Consider the following 23,777-nt stretch of genomic DNA (forward strand, 5'->3'; position numbering starts at 1 on the left):
GCATAGTATTACACATCACCTCAGCCTTGCTCAAGCACTTGTGATTTGTCTGATTGGTAAAGTGGGGTAAAAATGCTTTAAAATACGTTTTAAAGGTGTGGGGTTTCTGGTTAGACAACACTGATCCACTGGTGGAATATTACTCAGAATATAAGTAGAAAAATGATGTTTCTGAACACGCAATGTTTAACACACTTATCTAGAGTAGGGAAATTAGACAACATGCAAGTTTTGAACCTGGATTCCCCAGTTCAGCTTTGCATATTGCTTCTCAATTGTTGATGGCATTACTGATTTTTTTGGTGCTGTTCATTTGTTTGCTTTTTGAGAGTTAGCATATGGAAGGACTCTCAATCTTCTCCTCCCTTGACACAGAGGTTTTGGTCTCATCATGGTGAAGAAAAGGAACCAACTTAGAAATTCTTAAAAAGGTTTCACACCCCCAAAAAATGCTCCCCATCCAGTATTACTATGGTTTTCTTTAATAAACAAAACTGTTTCTCCCAGTGCTTTTGTCCATCTTTCTGCTCTGACTGAATCAAGAGCTTTAGACTGCCTATAGGACTGAGAAAGTGACAGCCAACTATCCAGCTTAACATCTCTAGTGCAAAAAATCCAGAAGATGCTGTGGTATTCATTTTCAATCCACAATTCACCATCAGTACTTTGCATAAGCATGAAAGACGGTGAGGCAACTTGCAAGTGATTCTTGCTTTTTCCTCCCTTCTCCCCGAGAGCTCTAAGTGCCCAGGAATGGTGTTGGGATAATGGAAGAATCAAGAGGAGCCCAGTAACCAGAATGGTCATATACCCAAGCTGCTATAAAGGCCATTTAACTTGCATTTCCTTCCAAGGCCACTGCTAAGTCCCACCAGGTCTGTCACATAGGTCCACTCTAATTTGCTGTGTAAATTTGGATTACTGAAAAGACACCAAATGGTAGATTTAATCAAATCCGTTTTGACTGGAAGGATGAGCCTGAGAGAAGCTCAGGCTGTCCTTCCCACAGAGCACATGACATGGGGGCAACACCAGTAGCACGTATCCCAGTCAAATATTACCTGGACTCACACAGCCTGACCCACCTGTGTTTTGGAATACACTGGACAACTTCACTCACGCATCCATTATTTTTATTTTTCTAATAACTTATTTAACCCCAAGATTTCTCCAACCCATTGTTCTCTTTGTAAATAAACAAATATTTTTTAAAAAATCTAACATGCTTATCATAAATCTCTACATTACACTGCCCATGGGGCAGTCCTGAACTCCAAACCTCTCCTCGTAGTAGAAGACATTAATCTACTGTGAATTGGTTTTGCTTATTAAGTTTTAATTTATTGCTCTGCCCTGTCTTAAAAAGGCTGTTTATTTTACAATACTTTACATGAGCTGTCAAAAGCCCCCTGAAAATTTATAACAGTTCTGATCTCCGGATGCCCTTTCAATCCAAAATCATGATTTATTTCTCTTTCTTCTTTTAACACGTCTAACAGGCTAGAATGACATGATTTGCCCTTGTAAATGCCATTCTGGTTTGACCCTATCCAGTTATACATATTTAAGTATTCACACTATTTTATCCTTGAGCTCAATAGGTTCTCCTTGGAAGTGATAACAGGAGGTCATCAGCTAAACTCTTTGCAACATGTGTGTGTGCTTTGGTTTATGGACTCTTTTTGGCTCCTATTCTGCATCAAAAAACCAACAAAAAAACCCAACCCCAAATCCTCCCTCCATCCCCGCTACCCTCCAAATTCTGGAAATGAACAAGAATTATTATAAACCAAATTTCCTACCTAACCTTTATGGGATGTTAAGAACCAAAACAAACCCAACCCAACAAAACTGAAAAAAAATAAATGTAAAACACTTTAAGTTTTTATCCTAATAGTGATTCCAAGGAAATTAGAGGAAGGTCTAAATAAGTCTAGTCCCATCACACCACTATATGCTGTTCGCAGTCATAACTTTCAAGTAAGCAGAGGCTTACATACTTCGAAGCAAATCTGTAAACATGGGTATGAAACTAAATGGTAGAACTTGTCTGCATTTCCATATATATATGTATATTTTTATATATATGTATGTATATATAGTAACCTCTGCAATAAAAACAGTCCTGCAATTTATCACAAGCTTTTAGCTTTCCATGTTTATGCCAAATGAAAATCTGGGAAAACCTACTATCTGCTTCTCCAGAAGAAGGTTACTATAATAAATGATAGCAACAGCAGAAGGTTTAAAAAAGGCAGACATATGTATTCTGGAAAGCTCACAGACCTATGTGAAATCAATTTAGCATTTTATTGTTACATTGCAATTAAAATTCCTCTATAGCTGAAAACTCTGTTTTCAAATCTGAAGGAAAGGCAGGTGTGGTTGCTGAAAATATACTATTTTACAGAAATGTTTTACTAATAAAGCAGTCTGGCTAGAAACCACCACGCCACGACAACACTCGATGCCACCAGTGAAAGGCAGTAGCACTTACACACGAAGGGTTCCCTGGTTCTGCCTTTGACAAAAAAGGTCTCTGGGGGCACAGCTGCGGCTGCGGAGCAGAGCGACGGCAGCAGCTGTGCCGGCGGGTTCCTAAGGAGAGGTGGAAGATGGCTGTCACAGCTTGAGCCTGCAGCCCTGGGACAGGACTCAGAGCACCTTCCTTGCCAAGGGCCACTTACTGCAGCTCCCACCCCAGCAAACATTGCTCCTGCACTGCCAAATGGAGAAGGAAGGAGGGTGAGAGAAGACACAGAAATAACCTGTTGTTACTCCTCTCCAGGTGATTTCCCGACTAAACGGTTCGTGTGTCAGGAACGCAAATTTGTTATTTTCAAGGCAAATTTAGACTGCTTTTAATCGGTGTATGCAGTAAAATGTAGTCCAACTGACCTGAACTGGGTTTCTATTCCTCTGTATTGGAAAGTTTAAAGATTACTAACTGCACCAAACCCACAATCTTTTGCAGCATTAAAGATATGGCAGCACTAATATTACATCAGTTAAACAACTATGCCTTATGACTGTTGGCCTTCTCACTTGTTGCAGACTTCAAAAGAAATAACAAGAGCCTTTCTATTCAAAACAGCTCACCATTCCATATTTGCTTTAATTTTTTTTTTAACAGAAAACCCCAACAAAACTATTTTAAGTAAAGCACAAATGATCCTTTAATCCTGCAGTTAAAATTTGATATAAACTCACTCACATTCATTGCCAAATCCTCAATCTGCCTTTTGGATCATAACGATGCCATTAAAAAGCAGAAACTTACGCCATAAATCTCTTAGGCAAAGTGTAAAAAGCACTGTAACTTACCGATGTCATTGCTTCTTTCAGAGGAGTCTTTCTCTAGAGTGCCGGATACTGTACTGCCCACTAATTCCACTTTTGGACTATCACTCCTGCATTTGGATCAAGAAGAGGAGATGTTTTATTGGGAGTTTTTGTGTGGGTTACAGTAAATTGGTTACTAACTTGCAATTAATAATGGGAGAGCAAAATATTCTTCCTTTGTAGCACCAGAGTAATAGCAATATGTCAGCGAGAGCAATCTCTAGTAAGCAGACATGCTGTATGGATTAACCTTATCTCATTTCTCCTTAACACCTGTCAAAAAAGCCTATTTTAGACACCGTAGTGTCCTGAATAATTCTTCAGATGTTCACAGCATCTCAACATGACGGAAACCTAGGGGCAAGGGGACATTCTTCAACATCTTATTTGTAATTTTTTTCTAATTAATGTGCTTGCATAAACTACAGCAATGGACTATCTGGAAAGCTGCAGAAAGGGAGGGAACCTCAAGCTAGCATTGTACGTTTCAGCAGGTCCCAGTATTAACTCATAAATGCAGCTCCTCCACCATGTTTTTGCACATTTCTTAGGAGGTTGGACTATGAATACTGTTTCCACAGGTCCAAAGAACCAAGATCATCTAATTTGTCTGCAATGGCTTTGGAATAGGCAAGTGTCAGGAGTTGTGATACTTTATACAGAGGAACTATTTTAAAATCAAACAGGAGATCACACATAAGGAACACAACTTTTCTTTTGTTGTAGAACTTTCAATCCCACAGCTACTTATATTTACTACAATAATCTACCTATTGAAACAATTAATTAAAAGAAGGCCAGTGGTAGGTGAGTAACTCAGTATTTCACACAAATAAATCTCTGTGATATTTATCGTGATAACAACTCTTCAATTAATGCAATAAATTGTACTTGCCACCATTATCAGGTCACCTAACAAATAGTTTTTCCACAATGATTGTTCCCAGTATAAAAGTTATGATGTATGTAAGGTACTCGATTTAGGGATAAAAATATAGCTCTGTCCCAGGTAGATGTGCACTATAGAGTGCACAGCAATAATTAGCCACTGAAAGTAAGGTACACTGTGAGCTCCCAAATCTTATTGACTTTTTCATTGGTCTCCACCTTTGATGCCATAAGCTGATGACAGATGGTCTGAACCTCAACTCATGGCAGCAGCTTATGAGCAAAACATAAAGTGGCTGGAAACCGTATTTCAGACTTCAGGAAGGCTGTGATAAAGAGCCTGAAAATTTCTATTAAAACCCAGAGGAAGTCACAGATTAAGTGAATATATATCCCATTAAACACTGTGATAGGGTGACAGATATTCTATGAACAAAAAAACCAGACAACCAGATCACGACCTGAAAAGCAAACTAACAATATGGCAGGCAGCCTGCACCAAGAAGGAAACAGAAGAAATTTAACACACATGTAGAAAAATTTATTAATTGGTAAGATGATAAATAAGAGTATTCTCCAAGTTACCTACCTAAACAATTAGTTTTCTTAGCTTTTAGTCTTTAACTTTTTTAAAAATTGCTTACATATCTGTAAACCTGTAAGAGGCAACAGTGTTTCTTGGCTGATGGGGCAGTGAGCATCTGCCTGCATACTCTGTTTTGCACACATATATTTCCCAGCAATCTGAGAGCACCATGTGAGTTGGAAGCAGTATAGGAAATGGGTAAGTATGGTTTTGGAGGAGATTCTTAGAATGGTGTGATTTAGGGCTGAAAGTCACAACATTTATCATTTGACTACAAAAGATACCAACAGATATGACAACAGCCCCACTACGAACCCCCAACCCTTGTCAGAAGAATCAACAGGCTTATTATGCCAATCTACATTCATAATGTTGTGAAAGGAAGGGAGCCCTTCCTGGTCACGGCATATCCGCCTCTCTGCTCGTGCCCATGCAGACAGGCTGTCAGCTTGATCAGACAGATGATCACCCTGAAAGAAACCTCACACTAATAGAAATCCCACTGCAAACTGATTAATTGCCATCTGGAGCAACTCCCTGACCCATATGGCTGAACGGCTGTGCAAATGCTGGTGCTGACATAAGGGAGGTTGTGGGAATGGGGTGCCAGGAGAAGGAACCTGCCCCTCTAAGCAGCAGCATGGACAAGGATTGGTTTAAACTGATTGTAAAGATGCACTTTGTGTAGGTGTTTATGGCTTGCCTACTCCAGAGAATTGACTTATCTGTAAACTGTATAATCATGGTATGTCTAAATAAGCTGCGAAGCCTTTGGAGCAAATTGACAGCTATTAACTGTCCACATGTGATTTTTGTATCTCCTACTGCCCTGGAAGCCCTACTCTGCCTCCAGTGAAGGAGGATTGTATTTAAATGGAAAACCAATCATCACTACAAAAAGTCAGTGAGATGCATAAGATGCAAGCCACTTACTCAGAACAGAACTAAAAATCCTCTTTGGCTCAGCAGCTGCCATGGAAATTGCACAGGACTCACTTTATAACTACATTAATTTTTCCCCTAAGGATCATGTATTGTTTTTGGCTGGGATAGAGTTAATTTTCTTTATAGCAGCTTGCATGGTGCTATATTTTGGATTTGTGCTGAAGACAGCATAGATAACACAGGGGTGTTCTCATTATTACTGTGCTTTCACAGAGACAAGGCCTTTTCTGCTTCTCATATGGTCCCACCAGTGAGGAGGGTGAGGTGGACAAGGAGCTGGGAGGGGAAACAGCTGGGACAGCTGACCCAAGGGATGTCCCACACCATATGTCATCATGCTCAGCATCTAGAGCTGGAGGAAGAAGAAGGAAGGGGGAGATGTCTGGAGTTACAGCATTTGTCTTCTCAAGTCACCACTGCACGTGATGAAGCCCGGCTTTCTTGGGGATGGTAGAATACCTGCCTGCCCATGGGAAGCAGAGAACAAATTCCCTACTATGCTTTGCTTGCACATGCATCATTTGCTTTACCTGTTGACCTGTTTTTATCTCAATCCCCAAGTTTTCTCACTTTTGCCCTTCTAATTCTCACCCTCATCCCGCTGTGGGGAGTGAGTGAGTGGCTGAGTGGGGCTGAGCTGCCCATCAGGGTTAAACCACAACGGGTCGGCAAAATTCTGCTGGTTCAGTTTTTATTCTAATTGCTTAAAGTTTTTCAGATTTTGGAAATGGATACCAGTAGGTCTTAAAATAATTACTATCTTATTAAACTGAAGCGATTTAAAACCAAAACGCTTTTACTGAAGTGACTGCTTCCATTTGAAGTTTCCCATTTCTTAATTATCCAAGCAATTCAAAGTCTATTCAATGAATTATTTAATTATGTGAACTTTCTGCCCTCTTCCTATAACACACACCTACAAGTTAGAGCTCACCAGGCAAAACAGTTATATGAGATACATCCATTAATTTGAATTAGCTGATAAAGAAATTCATAGGGAAACTGCTAGCACTGTGATCAACATGCATCATCGTCACCTTAAAAATCACCTTTCCTTTTAAGTTTTAATCTAACTACTGTTACAAGTAAAATTCTTTCATATATAATGGTGTTAGATAAAATAATGAACCATTGTTTTCTGTGCTAGACACAGCAGAGTTTGGACAATTAAGAACATAACAGGGTTACTGTTTAGGTCTGCCTTCTCCCTTTGATAACATTAAAACTGAAATATCTTTAAAAATACATGGTTTCTTTATATAATTTTGTACTTAGGCAAAAAAAAAAAAAAAAAAGGAAAACGTAAGAGCAACAAAACACTCATCCAAAAGTCTAAATGCTAAAAATTTATAATATGTTCAAAATATTTAAGCAAAGGATAGAACAAAAGAACAGCTACCCCACTGCATGCCTCACCAGTGAACTGAACACTAGGGCATGTAATGGTCTTGCCAGGAAGACATCCCTTAGCTACAGATCGTAGCAAATACTTGCATTTCCAAGTATGCCCAAGTTACCAGCAGGTATGGACCGTGTTTTGGAACAACTGGGCAAGCATGTTCAAAGCCAAGTCCAAAAGAAGCTGTGGCAGTAGCACTTGGATAGAGGGGTGAGTTCTCAGAGATGTACAGCCAAAGGACTTCAGTAAGATGAAACTGGGAACACAGGGCAGTTGCCTTTTTCTCTTTTCGCGGGCCTCAGATTTCACACTGAGAGCGCTTGTTTAATGAACTGTATGTGGAGGAACGAAGGGAATCTATGTCTAGCATTTCATTCTACTTTAACCTATACTCCGTTCTGGTATTTAATTCACCATTACCATACTTGAACTCCAGTAGTTCAATGGCAGCTAATTTTCCTCAAATACAATAGTAAAATTATTTCCATGCCTACATTGTAGTATCTCTGCAAGACGTACAGCTTGCCCATTTTATGCAACTGCTTTTATTCCAGTTTTCACCTAACTCTATTCACTATGCATAAAAGAAGTCTACAGTGCACAGTCCAGGTGCTGATGACTAAAATGTAGCCACCTAGACTTGATCAGGACTATGGGTGAGGCCTTTAATTTCTGCAGCCTCTGCTCTAGCAGACAATAAATCGAGTTGTGTTGGCAAGTCCAATTTCTCAGTGCTCCTCAAAGACTGTAACCACCTCAGATAAAGAACATCATGTAACTGTAGAGGAACAACCACCATTAGAGCATAAATATTTGACAGCACTATTCTGCAGTGGTGGCAGCTAAAAGAGCATTCTGTGAAGACACATATTTTGCTAAAAATGTATATAAAATGATCAAAGAAAACAGACTGAAACCAAGCTGGCAGTATTTGAAATGTGCATTGTCTAATGCTCTTCCTCAGTACAATCCAAGCTTTTGCCCTGACTTAGTGCCCAGATTAAGCTGCAATAATTTGAGGTAAACTAAGACAGTCAACATCAGTGCAACATACTGATGTAGATATTTCCCACATTATTCTGCAGTGTTGCAGTAACAGTGTGTTCACCAGCAGAAATGAACTACTAAAGAACAGTCTAATACTGCTATTCTTGAGAAGACAGTTATGATCCAGCCAGGTGACTATAAGGATCTCCTTTTTCTTGTTGTTCTTAAAACACAGTTTACTGTGAAATAAATTTATGACATAAACTGTAAAACCTAAAGTCTTTAAAATGTGTGTTTTTTCCATTAAACCCAAAAGCACTGGACAGAGGAAAAGCAATACCTGGTGTGAGTCACAGGCACAACTGGTCTTTCTGGTCGTCTCGGCGGCAAGGTACCAGGTCTGTTCACAGAGTTGGCTTTGGGTGGCCGAGGTTTCTTCGGAGGTATAGCAGGAACTGAAGGCTTCTGCAGGTCTAACTGTTTTTGCTCTCTCTCTGATCTTTCTTTAAATCAATCATTTCCAGAAAAAAGAACACGGATATTATTAAGTGAAATTCATTTGCACTCACAAGCCTACAACTGAACAAGAAATCTTCCACTGTAGATACACTGTATACAGAGAAAAAAACTTATTTCCTTTCCACTCCTGTTCTAAATAATTTTTGTTTGAAATAACATGTTTACCACAAATCAATTGTTTGCCCTGCCTGACTGTTCTGCCTGTAACTCCTCATGGCCAAAATGTGTGTGTGCAGTCTTAATGGAAATAATTTTTTAAATTTTAGTAACTTACTGGTTTCTGACTGCAAAATATCAGAATGGCAAAAAATTATGTACAACATGGAACAATTTCCCATGAGCACAACTTATATTAAATTCTAATATGAAACAATATTACATTAGAAGGTCACAGAAATAATTATGCTGGATATTCTTAACATAACTTGGAGAAACAGAGAAATGTAATTTCTGGTGGAAAATAAAAAGTGTGTTTCAAGTGGTCTACAGTTAAAATATGAAAATAAAATACGAGCATAAAAATTTATCAATGTTTAGCAGGATGTAAACCCCTTGGAAAAAACCAGACCTTCTGTTTAGGTTTTTAAGCACAGACTTATATGTGAATTTTTCAGCTTGCCAATGCAAAACTCAATTGCAGAAATGCTTGTGCATTTTTAGGGAGTGCCAGGATACCAATATCCAGTGTCAAACACACAATGCCTGTCAGTATGTAAAGTACAATACACATGAATAACTCGTATAAATAATATCCAAACACATAAACACATTTGCCACATCAAAGGAAACCTCATTTTTCTTAGAAAGGACAAAACTCTCAAAGGGACCAAAGTTATGCTCTCTGTATCCTACTGTGTCAACACCCCACTTCCCTTGACAACACTGTCTGTGATATACCATGATTATTATACTTCTGTATACATCTAAGAGGTACTGGGAATGCTACAGGGCTTTGCTTAATGGTTTCTAGGTTTCATTCAGTATGAGAGGATCTTGAAATAAATCACCAGAAACACAATCCACATTAGATTTGGAATAGTCCAGTTAGCAACTATTGTTCACAGGCATAAACCCTCTTCCAGCGCACTTTCAGCAGATGTAGTCATTGGGTCCTCAGTAACATTGAAGCTTTTCCAGCATACTGTGACATTTTTACACACTTAATCCTATGACAATTTATTCTGTGTCAGCGTCCAAGAATCTAAACTATGCATGAGGGACAGGCTAGGCAGTGTGCCAACACAAAGAACTTTCCTGTGCCACCCCTGCTGCCACACCACACTGAGCAATTCCTGCCATTCCCGGGTACTCCTGAAATGTAGGCACAACTCCTACAGCCTCTTTTCAATGCTCAGAGAAGTTACAGATATTTATAGCCTGAACAGTAATATATTTAAACTTCCTGTGCTGTTTTGGCAGTTGGCTTTGTAAATCCAAAAATGGAAAGCAAAGATAACCATAAGAAGCAGCACACATAACCAAAAGTAAGCATATGTAGAGTAAACTGCTAAAACACCTGTCAGATCACTAAGATATATATCCAGAAACAGACCTTGGTGCAAAGTCTGAGGGTTCTGGCACTAAATTATAACTGCCTATTATACATTTAGTCGTGTGCCTTTTAATAGGCTGCAAGACTGAATACTTAGAAAGTAACAAGTCCCATAAACAAACTTGTCCATACAACTGAATAGTCCACCTTAAACACATGAAACTTGACACCATTCAATTAGAGAACTGATGTAACTATTTTTCTGAAACTATTAGAAATGCACAATGAACACAATGAAACCATTAAAGGTTTAATTTGCTTGTCCCTGCTCTGTGTGGTACCGTGTCCCATTTCTCGCAATGTTCAAACAAGGCTTTGAAGACACAACTTTTTCATTTCTTCACAGCCTTGCCTATGACTTTTGTGACTATGATAATGGGGTGACTCATAATCTTTAATGGCTATATCTTCACAAAACCCCTCCGTGATGCAGGAACACCACCAACCCTGCTTTCAACTAGAGAACCAAGGCAGACAGATGTTAAGAAAAAAGTACATGCTAATATGGGGTATCTTATTCGATCAAGGTGGGTTTTACAGAGCACCGAGCTTTATACAGCATTTCATGTATTGAGAGCAAATCTCCCCTTGACTTCAGTTGTGGCTGCACGTACTTAACAGCTCTGGATTGGTAAAACTGAAAACCCTAAATTTAGTCCGTAAGCTACAACGAGATCCTTTCCAAAATGCCTACCATCACAATCTATCAGAGTGGGAAACAAACACCCAAACAATGCACTTAATGGAAACAGAGACTGTGAAATGACAATGTACATTGGTTTCATTTCCCTTGTGTCTCTGCAGAGAGCAGGCAGGAAAGCACATCTCATACCTTTTTCTTCTGTTCGATTAGGAAGACATTCTGGCCTTTCAGGTGGTATCTTTTTGATTTCATGCTTTCGATCTGTGGTCCCTGTCAAAGGAAGAAAATTTTTGAATTCTGAACAAGCCAAAAAACCAGCATATACAGCCACATAAGATTTAATTCCGCAATTTCTGTACGCTTTTTATATTCTCCAATTTGAAAATGTCTTGCTAAAACTGAACATAAATTTATTACAATTATTTGTTTGCACCATAATGACAAAAAAGCAATTGGATGTTTATGGCTTTATAATCAAGTTCACGGTTTCCAAACTGTGCACCCCAAAAAAATAGACACTTTCAGACCAGTCTGTGGAAAAAACAAATCAATAACTACAGATTTTTAAATATGGACAGATGTTTTACTGTTACACATGTATTTAAATGAGAAGCAACTCAATAGTGTGCAGAATTATTAGGAATAAATCAATTAATTGCATAATGCCAAGAGAATACTTAATAGAGCAAAATATACAGAGCTTATTTTACATAAGTTAACCCATTTCCTCCTATTTTTCACCACTGGTAGTAGCTGTTCACTTCCACATATTAGAAGGATAGGAAGAACAGTGCTGGCAGTATTCTGCATGACTATTTTAATTGACAGATTTTGGCCTGGAGCTGTAGGCTGCTGCTGCCTTCTGCCTCTGTACTAATGGCCCTGACATACTGATTTCTGTTGCTCCAGGGAATATGGGAACTCGTGGCATCAACAACGGGAAGACTTTGCAAAAATTTCCTGGCACATGCAAGATGCAATCTTCTAATCCCCATATTATAAGGAATACTTGACTGTATATTGGCTTTGCTGCACTGGCTCACCACTAGGTGCTAATGCCATTCCAACTTCGTACTGTTGAAAATCCCTTTAGGTAACGCTATTAGTATCTCAATAAAAATTACAGTAGATGAAATCCAAGAAAAGCAGAGGAGGCAAGGCAGGGAACACAGGGCAATTTTTTGCTTCAGTCTATTCTGTTATATGCAGTTTTCAAGTACATTTACCTTTCCAAATGTGCTGTTGCAACTCCCTTCTGCAGCTGGTTCCTAGAAATTAGTGCTCACCAGTGGTGATCACCAGCCATTGTTTCTTTACATAAATGTGCTGTTGGACAGGCAATACTTGTACCGTTTATCTTGTCAACAAATAATACTAAACTCACATTTTACAGTTGAATTCAATGATCTTAAGGGTCTTTTCCAACCTAAATGATTCTATGAACAATACTTAACTCCTGAGAGGTAAAACTGTTGCTGCAAACCAGTTAAAACCTTTCTGCACAAAAGATATGCAAAGTACAAGTCAACATATTGGTAATCTTGCACACAGCAGTGTCATCAAGAAAAAAAGACATACAAGTGTCTAATTAACGGCCATCATTAACACACAGAAGGACATTCTCAGGCCAAGTCTAAAACAATGAGCCTACAAACACTGAGGAGCTCCCAGGCTCAGGTGTACTCCCTACTTGGGTTGTGACCCCCAAATTAATCAGCACCCAGGCAGGCGCCATGATCCTGCTTTCACTTCCAGGTGAGGGTCACCTGCAAGGAAGCTCCGGGGAACTCCGTATCAGCTCCCAGAGGAATTCAAGAGTATTCCCACCCTTCGGTCCAGACCCAGTTGTATTGCTTAACCCAGCCACCCAGTGAAATGCCCGCTGCTATGGTGACACAGCTAATGTACTGCATACAAACAGGTACATATTAAAAGTGTTCTTCTCTAATTATAGGAGTATAAATTGAAAGAAATACATTTTATAGAGATTTTCTGAAACATGTCAGGCTATAGCATCAGTTGTCACTAAGACATCGTACCATCGTACCACCACTAGATGGCAAAGTCATACTGCTCTCTCTGGACATTGTTACTGATCTTAAAATCAAATGTATGTTTTCATGAGTCTCAAGACAGAGAAAAGAACAAACCACAGATGTCAATAAGCAACTCAGATATTTATAGTCATGATTCTAGAGTCAAAGAACTGCATGAAAAGTCCAAACTAGTTAAATTACAGCATATTGATTCACAGTAAATTGTACACTGGTGTAACTTCTATTAAGAGCTCAAGACTGTGGGAGAGGGAAATCTACTTTTTTAAAGCACCAAAAGCTGGAACGGACCACAGTAAAAGGAAAACTATCTGCCTAGATTGGATGAATTTGTTTTGGTTTTTAATGTGTGCCAGCAGTGGGGGAAGCTAGTGCTGCTGCAGAATTTTTACAAACTCACTGGACTTGAAGGATTAAAGAATTCCAGCCATAGTTATATTTCCACCACCACCACTGCAATACAAATGAAAACTCCAAGAGCATCCCCTGCCTTGTAATTTTTAATTCTACATGAATGGAACTGGAATTTTGTTTCCAAGGTCAGAACTGTCAAGTGCATAGATACTTTACTGTTTTTAAGTTTTATGATAAAAATAAATTATGCAGGCACTTTCGGAAATTAGTATTGAGGGGTCGTTTTAAAATGACAAATAAAAGTGAGTTCAGCTCTCAGTACGTACCCACAATTCAGTCTACCATGTTACAAAACCAGTTCTGCCAGCACTTATCTGTTTGCACAACAGAATTAGCCCCTTAATACATTTGCAACACCATTATCTACATAACCAAATTCAGGATAACTCCTTTTAGTTTTATACTTAGGGTTATAAAGTATCGAAACCCAAGAATCTAACTGTGGCATAGACTCTGGAACACTCAGCCAGCTCCAGCATTCACACAGACCCGCAAGGCTTCAACTGCAGCTCAGATGAGACCACTCTATGACAGTGCTTTATGGATATGCAAAAAAGCTCTTTGTCTCCAGAATAAATCACATCTATAGTGAATGCAGTTTCCTCCTGCAGGTATTATCAGACTCCAACATACTGAGTCTATACTGGAAGACATGCACACAATCAACTTCTGTCAAGGAACAGAACCGTAAAACTTCTAAAAACTAAAGTGTCACACTTGCTCCGAGCTAACATGTTTAAGAGGTGATACAGGTTATTTTAAAACAATGCAGATGATTGCCTGCAGATGATTGCCTGCAATGCATTTAAAAACCACAAATCTCAATTTTTTTAGAGTTATCAACCCTGAAAGATTCTAATTTATTAGTTGTTGTCTAGACAACCTGCTTATCACTTATGATATAGATGAATTCTATATTAAATTTGAATACACTTAATTTAGATTGAGATGTGCTCACTGATATATGCTGTACAAAATCAGCTGTATCTTACCTGATCCTTGTTTGATGACAGGAGCTGATGGAGGTGGTGGTTTCTTCGGTCTCTAAAATTTAATAACAGAAGAAAACAGATTGCTTCAAAATGCCTGCAAATCTCTTTCATACAAAAGTTGGAGTTAATAATAAAGTGCTTAACATTAATAATTACAAGTTATGAGACTGTCACATATTTCTCCTGAAATAACTTCATTAAAATGAATCTGAAGGGAGAAAATAGCACTGACAAATGAAATGTCATTTTTATGCTTTTACAACTGAAATATCCTATTGAGGGGTAAAAAGAGTTTCATTTTATGTACCTCTTAAGATTAGAGGAATACATGACCTTTGGCCTACTGAAGAAATCTCTCTCTTTAAAATTTAATCTTGTAAATATTCCTATTCATTTTGGAAAAAACAAACACAAAGAAACCCCTAAATACTTGTGGCAAAACCTGACGTGCTTTTTCAGACTCATAGATGATGCAAAAATGCAGAACACAGGAAATACTGCAGACTACTGCAGAAGTTACATTTTATTCCCTTACTACAATATAGTTAGAGTTTCAGTTGTGAAAGACAGTTATCAGGATTTTAGATGTTTGGTGAAACAAATCATTCCAAATAATCTGTACTTTTTACTTTTACCTTCTCTGTCATGACCATTTCCCTCACAGATCTGTAATGGTATGACCACAAAAGCAGTGCCAGAGGCATTTTTCTTCACCTGCAGCTTAGTGGAGGGATGTCTTTTCTTCTGTGCCAAAGTGTATGTATGCACACACATCATACTGGCATTCACCATGTGTTGGAATGAGTACAAAACCAAGTGGAGGACCATGCTAGATTAAGTAACACACTTTATCTCTCCCTTAAAACAAACCAAACAAACAAAAAAAAAACCAACCAAAACCTATCAAGATTATTGAACATAAAATCTAAGCAAAAATAATTTTTCCTATACCCATCCATTTTTTCTGAGATGGACCTTATTTCCTTTGCTATAGATTGATCACAATCACTGTCTGGTTGATCACAATCACAGTTGCTGGCTATGTAGCACTGCATATTGTCTTGTGGAACTAAGCATAAAATGATGTTTCCATAGCTTTGCCAAACTTCAACCATCCATTTAAGCCGATATTTTCTCTCCAACTCTTGATCCCTGCCCTCCCTCCCATTACTTTCTATTTATCTGCCAAATCTTTCGAGAAAGATCAATTGTTTTGTTCACTTGCAGTAATTAGTTCAGCCTCTGCCCTAGAACTCTCAGATCTTGCTCTGACTGTGGACAGGGAGCAGGTTTGCTGTGAAGGCTGAGCCCTTGCCACACACCCTTCCAAGGGACCTCTTTCAAGTCTAGCAAACTTATTGATCTCTGGAGGAAAAAAAATACCAGTTTTTGCAGAGACTGGGTAAGCCTAACAGCTTGAATTTCAGAAGTTGTCATCCAGTAACCCTCATGTTTCTCCTCTCACCTTATCCTGACCAGACCGCCTCCCGTCATCAACTTGACCAAACTGTGGCCAAGAACTCAGATCAGAATGATCTTCTCTAGCCTGGCTGCTGAGGACCGTTGTCCACAAACACTGAGTCCCTTATAGTCTCAGAGGTACTTTTGTAAGAATTTGGGTAATATGTTTAAAGGTTTAAACACAGAAAAGTGAAAAAAAAAATTGGAAAGGAAACATGACAGGAACAATGAATGTCTTGTGATAGCAATTGGGAGTTTTGTTGATAATGGCTGCAGGGTGAAATAATTGATGCCAAGGATCCAGCAGTACAATATACACATTTGGGGTTTTATTCTGGAGTGGTGTGAGACTGATCCCATTGACTGTCCATATATCAGGAGTTGGAATACAAGCACATCTCCTTTAGCACATCTTTTGGCTTAGTTCTCATCTGTAAGGAGTCTAGGTCATGTCCCCTGAGATGTGTCTTCCAAAGTAAGTTCAGCAAGTGCAGATGGACAAGTGACAGATTCACTGCAAATCCCACTCCTGATAAGAAAGGGTCCTATGGTTCACTAGCCAAAGTGACTTTAACTGAAAGCTGAAGAGGGAAATACATTGTTTCAAAAAGGCAGACAAAGATCAGAAAAGGGTGTAGTGTGAAGAAGGTTTCAGAGTGCTTAGGGAAACATGGAGAAGCAAGAAGGATTTACGAGGGTCTGTGTTGGGATAGAGGTGGTGAGATAACCGAGAAGGTGATGGAGACAGACTAAAAGTTAAGCCAATAGACATGAAACCAGGACTAGTTGGACAAGAAGAGAACAATTACAGAGCAGGGACAAAGAGTAAGAAGGAAGAGGAGAAGAAGCTGGATAAAGAAATTTGGTGTAGGAATAGAAAGTAAATCCATATCTGGATTTAGATTCAGGTAGTAGTAGATCTCAGGGGAAAATCCTGTAATGGAGACCACCTGAGAGGTGGAGATGTGGACTAGGCAGTGAACAGAAAAATCTGGGGCAAATATCCACATGTGGAAAAGAATCAGGTTTGGAAAACTTGGGAGTGAACAAGGAGATGGGAAAAGATTTGAAGATTTGTTCAACAGACAGAAGAACTACTGCAACATATACTTTCAGAGCATAGGATGGAATCCAAGGTTTCTGGATCACATCAGAAAATACCTGACAAAATCACTAGAAAATTATTTATCTCCTTCCCTTTTAGCACTGATTCAAGCAAAGATAGACGGTCTGCAGTCCTACCAGATACTTACTCATGTGGTCAGATTTGTGGCATTTTAAAAATTAATAAAATTTTATTCTCCACATTTAGAGCAGACCTAGCTGTAATTTCTAAGTATCTGAATATCTAATTTATTCTACAAGTTATATTAAAGTGTGCTCTAAAAAAACACTTTAAAGGTATATAATTTATAAGTTCAAAAAGACTGAATAATTTTGCTACAAAAAACTGATATGATTTCTGCCTCTTCTGGAAATCGCCTTCTTTTATTATTAAGCCTAAAGCCAGGATATCCACTCTGCTACGGAATTGCATCTTCATCTCCCACCATTTTTGCTGCTCTTCTACCTTCATTTTCAATAATTATCATGTTAGCCTCTGTGAATTGTTTAATAGTTGCTTTATTAAGCTTTCCAAGTTATTTAATTTTTGCCTTCGGCATCCAATTTTCATTGCCAAAGACTGAAGCTGAGTGCCAGTAAGTCTTGGTTTTATCACAGAAGCCTTACACTGTCACGCTGAAATACTCATCAAAAGCCTGGTTGCAAGCTTTTAATAACCACTGGTGGCTGCAAAGGTTCCTAAAAACAGAACAGACTTTTGGGGTAAGGAATCCATGACTTTATTCCAGGAAACTGCAAGATTTCTAAATACTGTCTGGCAAATAACAATGCCATCTTTTTCGAATAAATAGAAGCTGAAAAGCTTATGCATAGATTTTATACCTTAATTTTTAATAATTCTGAGAGGTTGAGAAACATGCCTCTGAGATACCAAAAGCTCACTGGTTTTCAAATTTCACAGTTAAGTTTCACCCTTTTTCTTCAACTACCTGAAGGGAAGTTATAGCCAGGTGGGGGTTGGTCTCTTCTCCCAGGCAACCAACAACAGGACAAGGGGACATGGGCTCAAGCTCTGCCAGGGGAAGTTTAGGTTAGATGTTAGGAAGAAATTCTTTACAGAGAGGGTGATCAGGCATTGGAATGGCCTGCCCAGAGAGGTGGTGGATTCACCATCCCTGGAGGTTTTTAAAAAGAGATTAGACATGGCCCTTAGTGCCATGATATAGTAATTAGAGTTGGATCAGGGGTTGGACTTGATGATCTTGGAGGTCTTTTCCAACCCAATCTATTCTATGATTCTATGATTCTTCTGGAACAGTGCTTGAACTGCTGTCCATCAGCGTGCAGAGGGTACACCAACTTTTCTTATTCCACCACAAAGACAATGGAGAAGAGTTAAGAATTCTAGATATCGTTGCATCACATGACTCAGTCCTGGGACCTCCAGCTCCTCTCTCTCTCAAACTTGTAGGACACAGGACAAAGGAGTGTAGAGGAGGTGGGGTGGCTGGATGGGCAAATCAAACTCCATAATATGACTTGGAGCACCACACATTCTCTCTATGGATGCTTTTTAACCCAGAAATTTTTTTTCCTTCATATTTTTATACTATTAAGTTAGAAGTAAAACTTTGTCAAAACCACATATTTGAAAGAGGATTTCTTTCAACTCTACTTTCATTTTGTATTGTCAAGTGAAAATGAAAGAATACATTGCTTACCTCTTTTTCAAAATCAGAAGGAAGAAGCTTGACAAAGTTATCTGGAAACACACCTCGTCTGCCATTGAGTTCTCCTTCCCACCAACCCACATCAATGCAATCCTAAAAAACAGTAAAATAAAATGAAAACCACAATGTGCTTGTGTGCTGAACAGATCTGTGAGCTGAAGTACTCTTTTGCATAATGTTCTGCCTTTTTGTTAGAGTATGACAATTTGCTGGAGTGCCAGGTTAACAGGGTAATCTATCAGATAAAAATTTAAATAATCACCCTGCATTTCATTACCACATGGGCAGCTAGGAAAGAACCATAAACAGGCTATAAGAGCTCAAGATCTTGTATGTGTCTAAAACATTAGTTCACCATTTGATCTATTAGACAAGTCAGTATTTTGAGCAAGCATGACACTATGTCTGACTTCATTTTACAGAAAAGCCAATAACTTGATTCAACATCATACATCCCAGGAGATAAAAAAGCTTCTTTATTTCTCATACTTTCAAAAAAAGCTCGACTCATTTTAGAATTATTAAATTCCATCACACTCCAGTTAAGAAGGCATTATACACCTGAGCAATATCACTCATCACCTTTCTCTGCAGCATTTCTGAGCAGCACAATGCAGAGTGTGTAGCAAAACAATGTACAGATAAATAAGTGAATAAGCGGTATCAGTGAGTCTAAATGATGAAAAAATAGTACAGCTATTTTGGTTATGAATAATAACAGTAACAGAAGACACAACAATTTTAGAGAAGGTTAAAATTGTCCCTTAAGTCCTCAATGCTCCATGTTCAATTTTTTTGTGTGTGTTTGCTACAGAGAACAGTTCCTGTTGAGATTTTCCACATTCTTCTTTTCTAAAAGCTGAAGCCGAACCAATTCAGCTGTTTTCCAAAACACAATTACAGGAAAGTCACCCATTGTCTGCTCAGTCTTAAAACCATTTCAGCCAATTTTTGCAGTTGGCTCAGCATCAGCCTGGCCAACCTTTCATGATTTCCATAAAACCATTTGTTTCAGCTGCTAAATGGATGACAGAAAAATGCAAGTTAACTAAATGAGGTGTAGGTAATACCAAGTCTTAAAAATACTGTTCACAATGACTGTGCTTGTTGTTATTTCAACAAAAACATCAGCATGAAAAACATGATTGCTTTCATGTTTTGGGGGTGTTTTTTTAGCTATTTTTCTGTTCTACACTTTTTATTTAGCTTATTTAGTCCACCCTGAAATAGAATATGTGCTAACTGAATACACCAGCTAAACTGCCTGGTTTCTTGCATCATCTCTGTTTCAGTTGTTTTTTTTCCCCTTCCTCATATCTTAAAATTTTTCTCTGATGTAATGCAGGCATTGAACAATCCTTCCACTTTTTTTCTGATAATTTTCTCTCACGCCTAATCTGTGCTTTTCTCCTGTATTCCCCCTTCTCTTTAGCAGGGTGGCCTTCACCAGGGACACTTACATTTTCTAGACCTTACCAGGAGTTATTCAGGAAGTATTTACTGGTTCTGTTAGACCTCTGTTAGTGAGCAGGGCTGATTCTTGACTAGCTGATGTTTTCAAAGTGTCTGCTGAGTGCATACTGGGCTGTCAGGGACTCCATGGAGGACCAATATAATCAGCTAGTGAGGCGTGGCACGGGCAGGCACTGTGCAGGATACCACTCTTACTGCAGAGCCAGCACTCCTCATTCCTGATGTGAACGCGCTCTCCCTCTTGGCTCTATCTACTTGCACAGCTTAGTAATCAGTGCACTCAACTGTTCTATCACATGGCATGTTTCATAATGCCCTCCATCCCCTACGCTGCTAATCGGAAATTGCCAAAACATTTATGACCTGATTTAGATTTTGAAAAATATTAAGAATAATTCAAGCATCCAGAGATGAAAAGCCTGTGCTTCAACTGATCACACAGCTTAGTGCTGGCTAATAATCCTGACTGAGCAGCATGAGACATCACGTATATGCTTTTTAAGTCAGATGTTTTTATGCTGTTAGGAAACGCAAATATTACTTCTTCTTCTTTGTTTCATTAACACATACGAATTTTTTATTTGATGCTTTTTTTAAAGCTTATCTGTTTTCCTGAAGTGCTGTTTGTGTCACACATTTATTAATCCCAAACAACAGCAGGTTTGCTTTTTTTTTTCCTCTCCATCTTGTCACTCAGGCTTACACAGCCAATCACCATGCTGGATTTTCATACACTAAGTAAATCTCTTTAGGCAGATTCTCTTTAATTTTCCTCATTTACTTCACTTGCAAGAGAAGGCTTATGTGTCACTGAGAAAAAAAGAGATCTCAGAAATGAAAAGCTACAGATGAGATCTGGTGAAGAATCTCCATGACAGTGCCCTCCTGCTACCCACAACTGCAGGCTTGCTGTGCCTCAGCAACCTCTGGAAGCTGATCCAAGATGCTGGCAGCAGGTAGGTCTTCATCATGAGACACACCACCATTCAAGCATACCTGAGTTACAGCTGCACAAGCTGCCTCAAGTACTAATAAATGGCAGAGCTATGAAGTGCAATCAAGGCAATATGATTAAAACAACGTGTCTGACCCCACTCTTCCTCAATCCTCATCAACCATGCAATCTTAACCATATTGTCTTTTTTAATGTATCTTCATGTGTTTGAATTCAGCGAAATGGCTGTAATTTTAAAATGCAGATTTTCTAGAAAAGCTGCCAAGCAATCCCGTATCAATATTCCAAAATTTATTAACAAAACAAGTGGATCTCTGCTTTATCTCCATGTTATCCTGTCACTCATATAACAATGTAAACAAACAAAAATCAGACATGGAAATATCCCAAAAGTCCTATGAAAAAAATTTATTCCTATTACTAAAAGTGCATTTTATTTTCCTTTAATAAACAAAACCAAAATATTTACAAAACTGAAGAGTAAGACATGGCAAAAAAGAAGAAATTGTGTTTGACAGATACTGGAATTCGTACAGGTGGTATCTGGGTCAACATTTAGCTACTGTAAAAACCAGCTCCTACCAAAGCTTAATTTGGAGACTGTACCTACATACTCATTGCAGTGACAGTGCAATCACAGACCTTAGAGAAATTCTATGATTCTATGAACACAGCTCCACTTATGTCTATGGTGACTAGAAGAGTAGGGACAGAGGAGGGGCAAATAGAGAGGTACCTGACAGAGAGACCAGCCATGAGCCATGCAGAGGTATTTTAAGACAGACAAAGAGAGTTTCCATTCTGAGCACGAGATTTATCGTAAGGTTACTGAATGCAAGTGAGATACAGTGAGATACATAAATAGAGTTGACAGTGTAAGATCATGGCTTAGTCTCTTCTTGGCAACTTCAGTGATCCTGCAGCCACTCTGTACACACACAGTATCCTACATTAACACTTTTCTTAGCAGCAAAACTACTTCTCTTGTATTAGAACAAACACCATGCTATTCCTTCCCTCAGTGTCCTCAGTCCAACAGTAGAAAAGCAGAAGGTGGTGGAGATTGAACAGGAAGCCCAAGCATAAAGCACCTTATACTACGTGGTCTTACAAATACTCCCCTCACTGTACAGAAGCAGCTGTACCTACACAGGCACTACTGACAAGATACTATCCGTAGTCATCTCCCCAGCGCAGGAGTACGGCGGGTCACAAGACAAGAACACAAACTTCCCTCTACTCAAACACCATCGCTGGTTTTCTTTGGCAATAAAAGAGGTGACAACCGAGGTTGATAAGGCAGAGATGTCAGTCCTTGCCAACTTGATCTCCCCTTCACTAGCTGATATCACATTCAAGAGCATGACATTAAAAGATTCAAGTTCATACTCGGCAGGTGACACGTCTCTCTCATGCCGAGCTGTGTCCCACCTACGAGCTTGGCAACGACAGATTGCCCCATTACGCACACATGACTAACTCTCCCTCCTGGAAATGCTCACAGCTTCACAGCCTGCTCTGAGGAGGCAGGAGTTTCATATACCCCAAAGACAGAGGGGCTTTTATTTCATATAAAGTTCTCTCTCCTAAAAAAAAGGGCTTGGTTATTACAGATGGGTCTATTTCTAGCCCACGCTGCTATTTGCATTCTGAGCCTAAGCCAGAAGAAAGGAACATGAAGACAACCAACACTTTTGCTGAAAATGCAAAGCAGCACTTCTGGTTGTGAACATATTTATAATAAAACTCTCCTATTTGTATTCTTTTTCATTATTTTGGTAGGAGTCAAGAAAGGATGCAAGATTACTATAATTTAAATGTTAGACATGCTCCATCGTATGTTTTCCTCCAAGTAATATGCATTATATTAACTTCACTATTTTTTACACTTTTTTTTCTTGAAGCCACTTACAGGCAAGTTACTATGTGCTATGAGACTGTTCTTAATCACTTAAATATCTGTAGCAACCTGTAGCAACTTGGTTGTGTGTTTAGTTATTATTATAATTTTCCTCTTGCCTGTGTTCAGCAGCCCAGTGGACTGATATCTAGATCATCACTGAAGCCAGATGAAAGTGCACTCAAGAAGTGCACTTTCAAAATCACTCTGATCAGCATTAGCAGCCATCTGATACTCACTGGGAACCTACCAACAGTTCAGCAACCTCTGCAGCTTTACCAAAATACAAGGAAGCCTGAGAGCATCTGCTGAGCAAGGCTGGTAGGGGCTGCCCATGAAGCTACTCCATGAGGTTCAGCCCCACCCCAGCTGGCAGCACACAAGGGGTATAATAAAGGTTTGCAAGAGGTACAGAAACAGTTTGACAGCCGGGCAGGCATCCACTCCTTCAGCCACGTTTTCTATTTATTTTATTTGCCTTTTCCTCCAAAGCAACCAGGCCTTCAAGGCAGCACCCACTCCCTCATCTCTTGCTACCTTTGGAAGGACTGACTATTTTCAGGGAGTGCCGTGGCCCAAGTTAATCTCTCCCCTCCCTAACCTACCTTCCAAGCTGCCCCTACCAAGAAGAAGGCTTTTGTTGGTAAAAGTAAATGAAGTATTTTTTCTATTCCCCAAGGTCCCAAAACGAGTAATAACCCATGCATTCATCTTCTCTCCTATCCATGGCTTGCACTGCAGCTGTGTAAACTCTTGAAGAAATACATCTGAAAAAGGCCAATCTTCTCATCTGTAAATAGGACTTCTGTTTTTTTTTGAGGGAGCAGATCACTGCACAGGCTGGTCCCTCTGAACATGATGTTACTTTGTAA

General features: G+C 39.1%; 1 protein-coding gene across 3 annotated transcripts in view; it reads right to left on the reverse strand.

The window, feature by feature from the left end:
* SH3KBP1 (SH3 domain containing kinase binding protein 1) overlaps positions 1 to 23,777 on the reverse strand; it is a 215,375-nt gene that overhangs the window by 16,993 nt on the left and 174,605 nt on the right. For all 3 annotated transcript variants that reach the window (XM_050332555.1, XM_050332554.1, XM_050332556.1), the window contains 5 exons: positions 18,569 to 18,670; positions 14,322 to 14,373; positions 11,051 to 11,131; positions 8,488 to 8,650; positions 3,325 to 3,410 (listed from right to left, as the gene is read on the reverse strand). In XM_050332555.1, coding sequence (XP_050188512.1) covers positions 3,325 to 3,410; positions 8,488 to 8,650; positions 11,051 to 11,131; positions 14,322 to 14,373; positions 18,569 to 18,670 — 484 coding nt within the window. The remainder of the gene's footprint in view (positions 1 to 3,324; positions 3,411 to 8,487; positions 8,651 to 11,050; positions 11,132 to 14,321; positions 14,374 to 18,568; positions 18,671 to 23,777) is intronic.

The sequence above is a fragment of the Myiozetetes cayanensis genome, unplaced genomic scaffold (assembly GCF_022539395.1).
Source record: "Myiozetetes cayanensis isolate MyiCay16 unplaced genomic scaffold, myiCay2020 scf5-8, whole genome shotgun sequence".
NCBI lineage: Eukaryota > Metazoa > Chordata > Aves > Passeriformes > Tyrannidae > Myiozetetes > Myiozetetes cayanensis.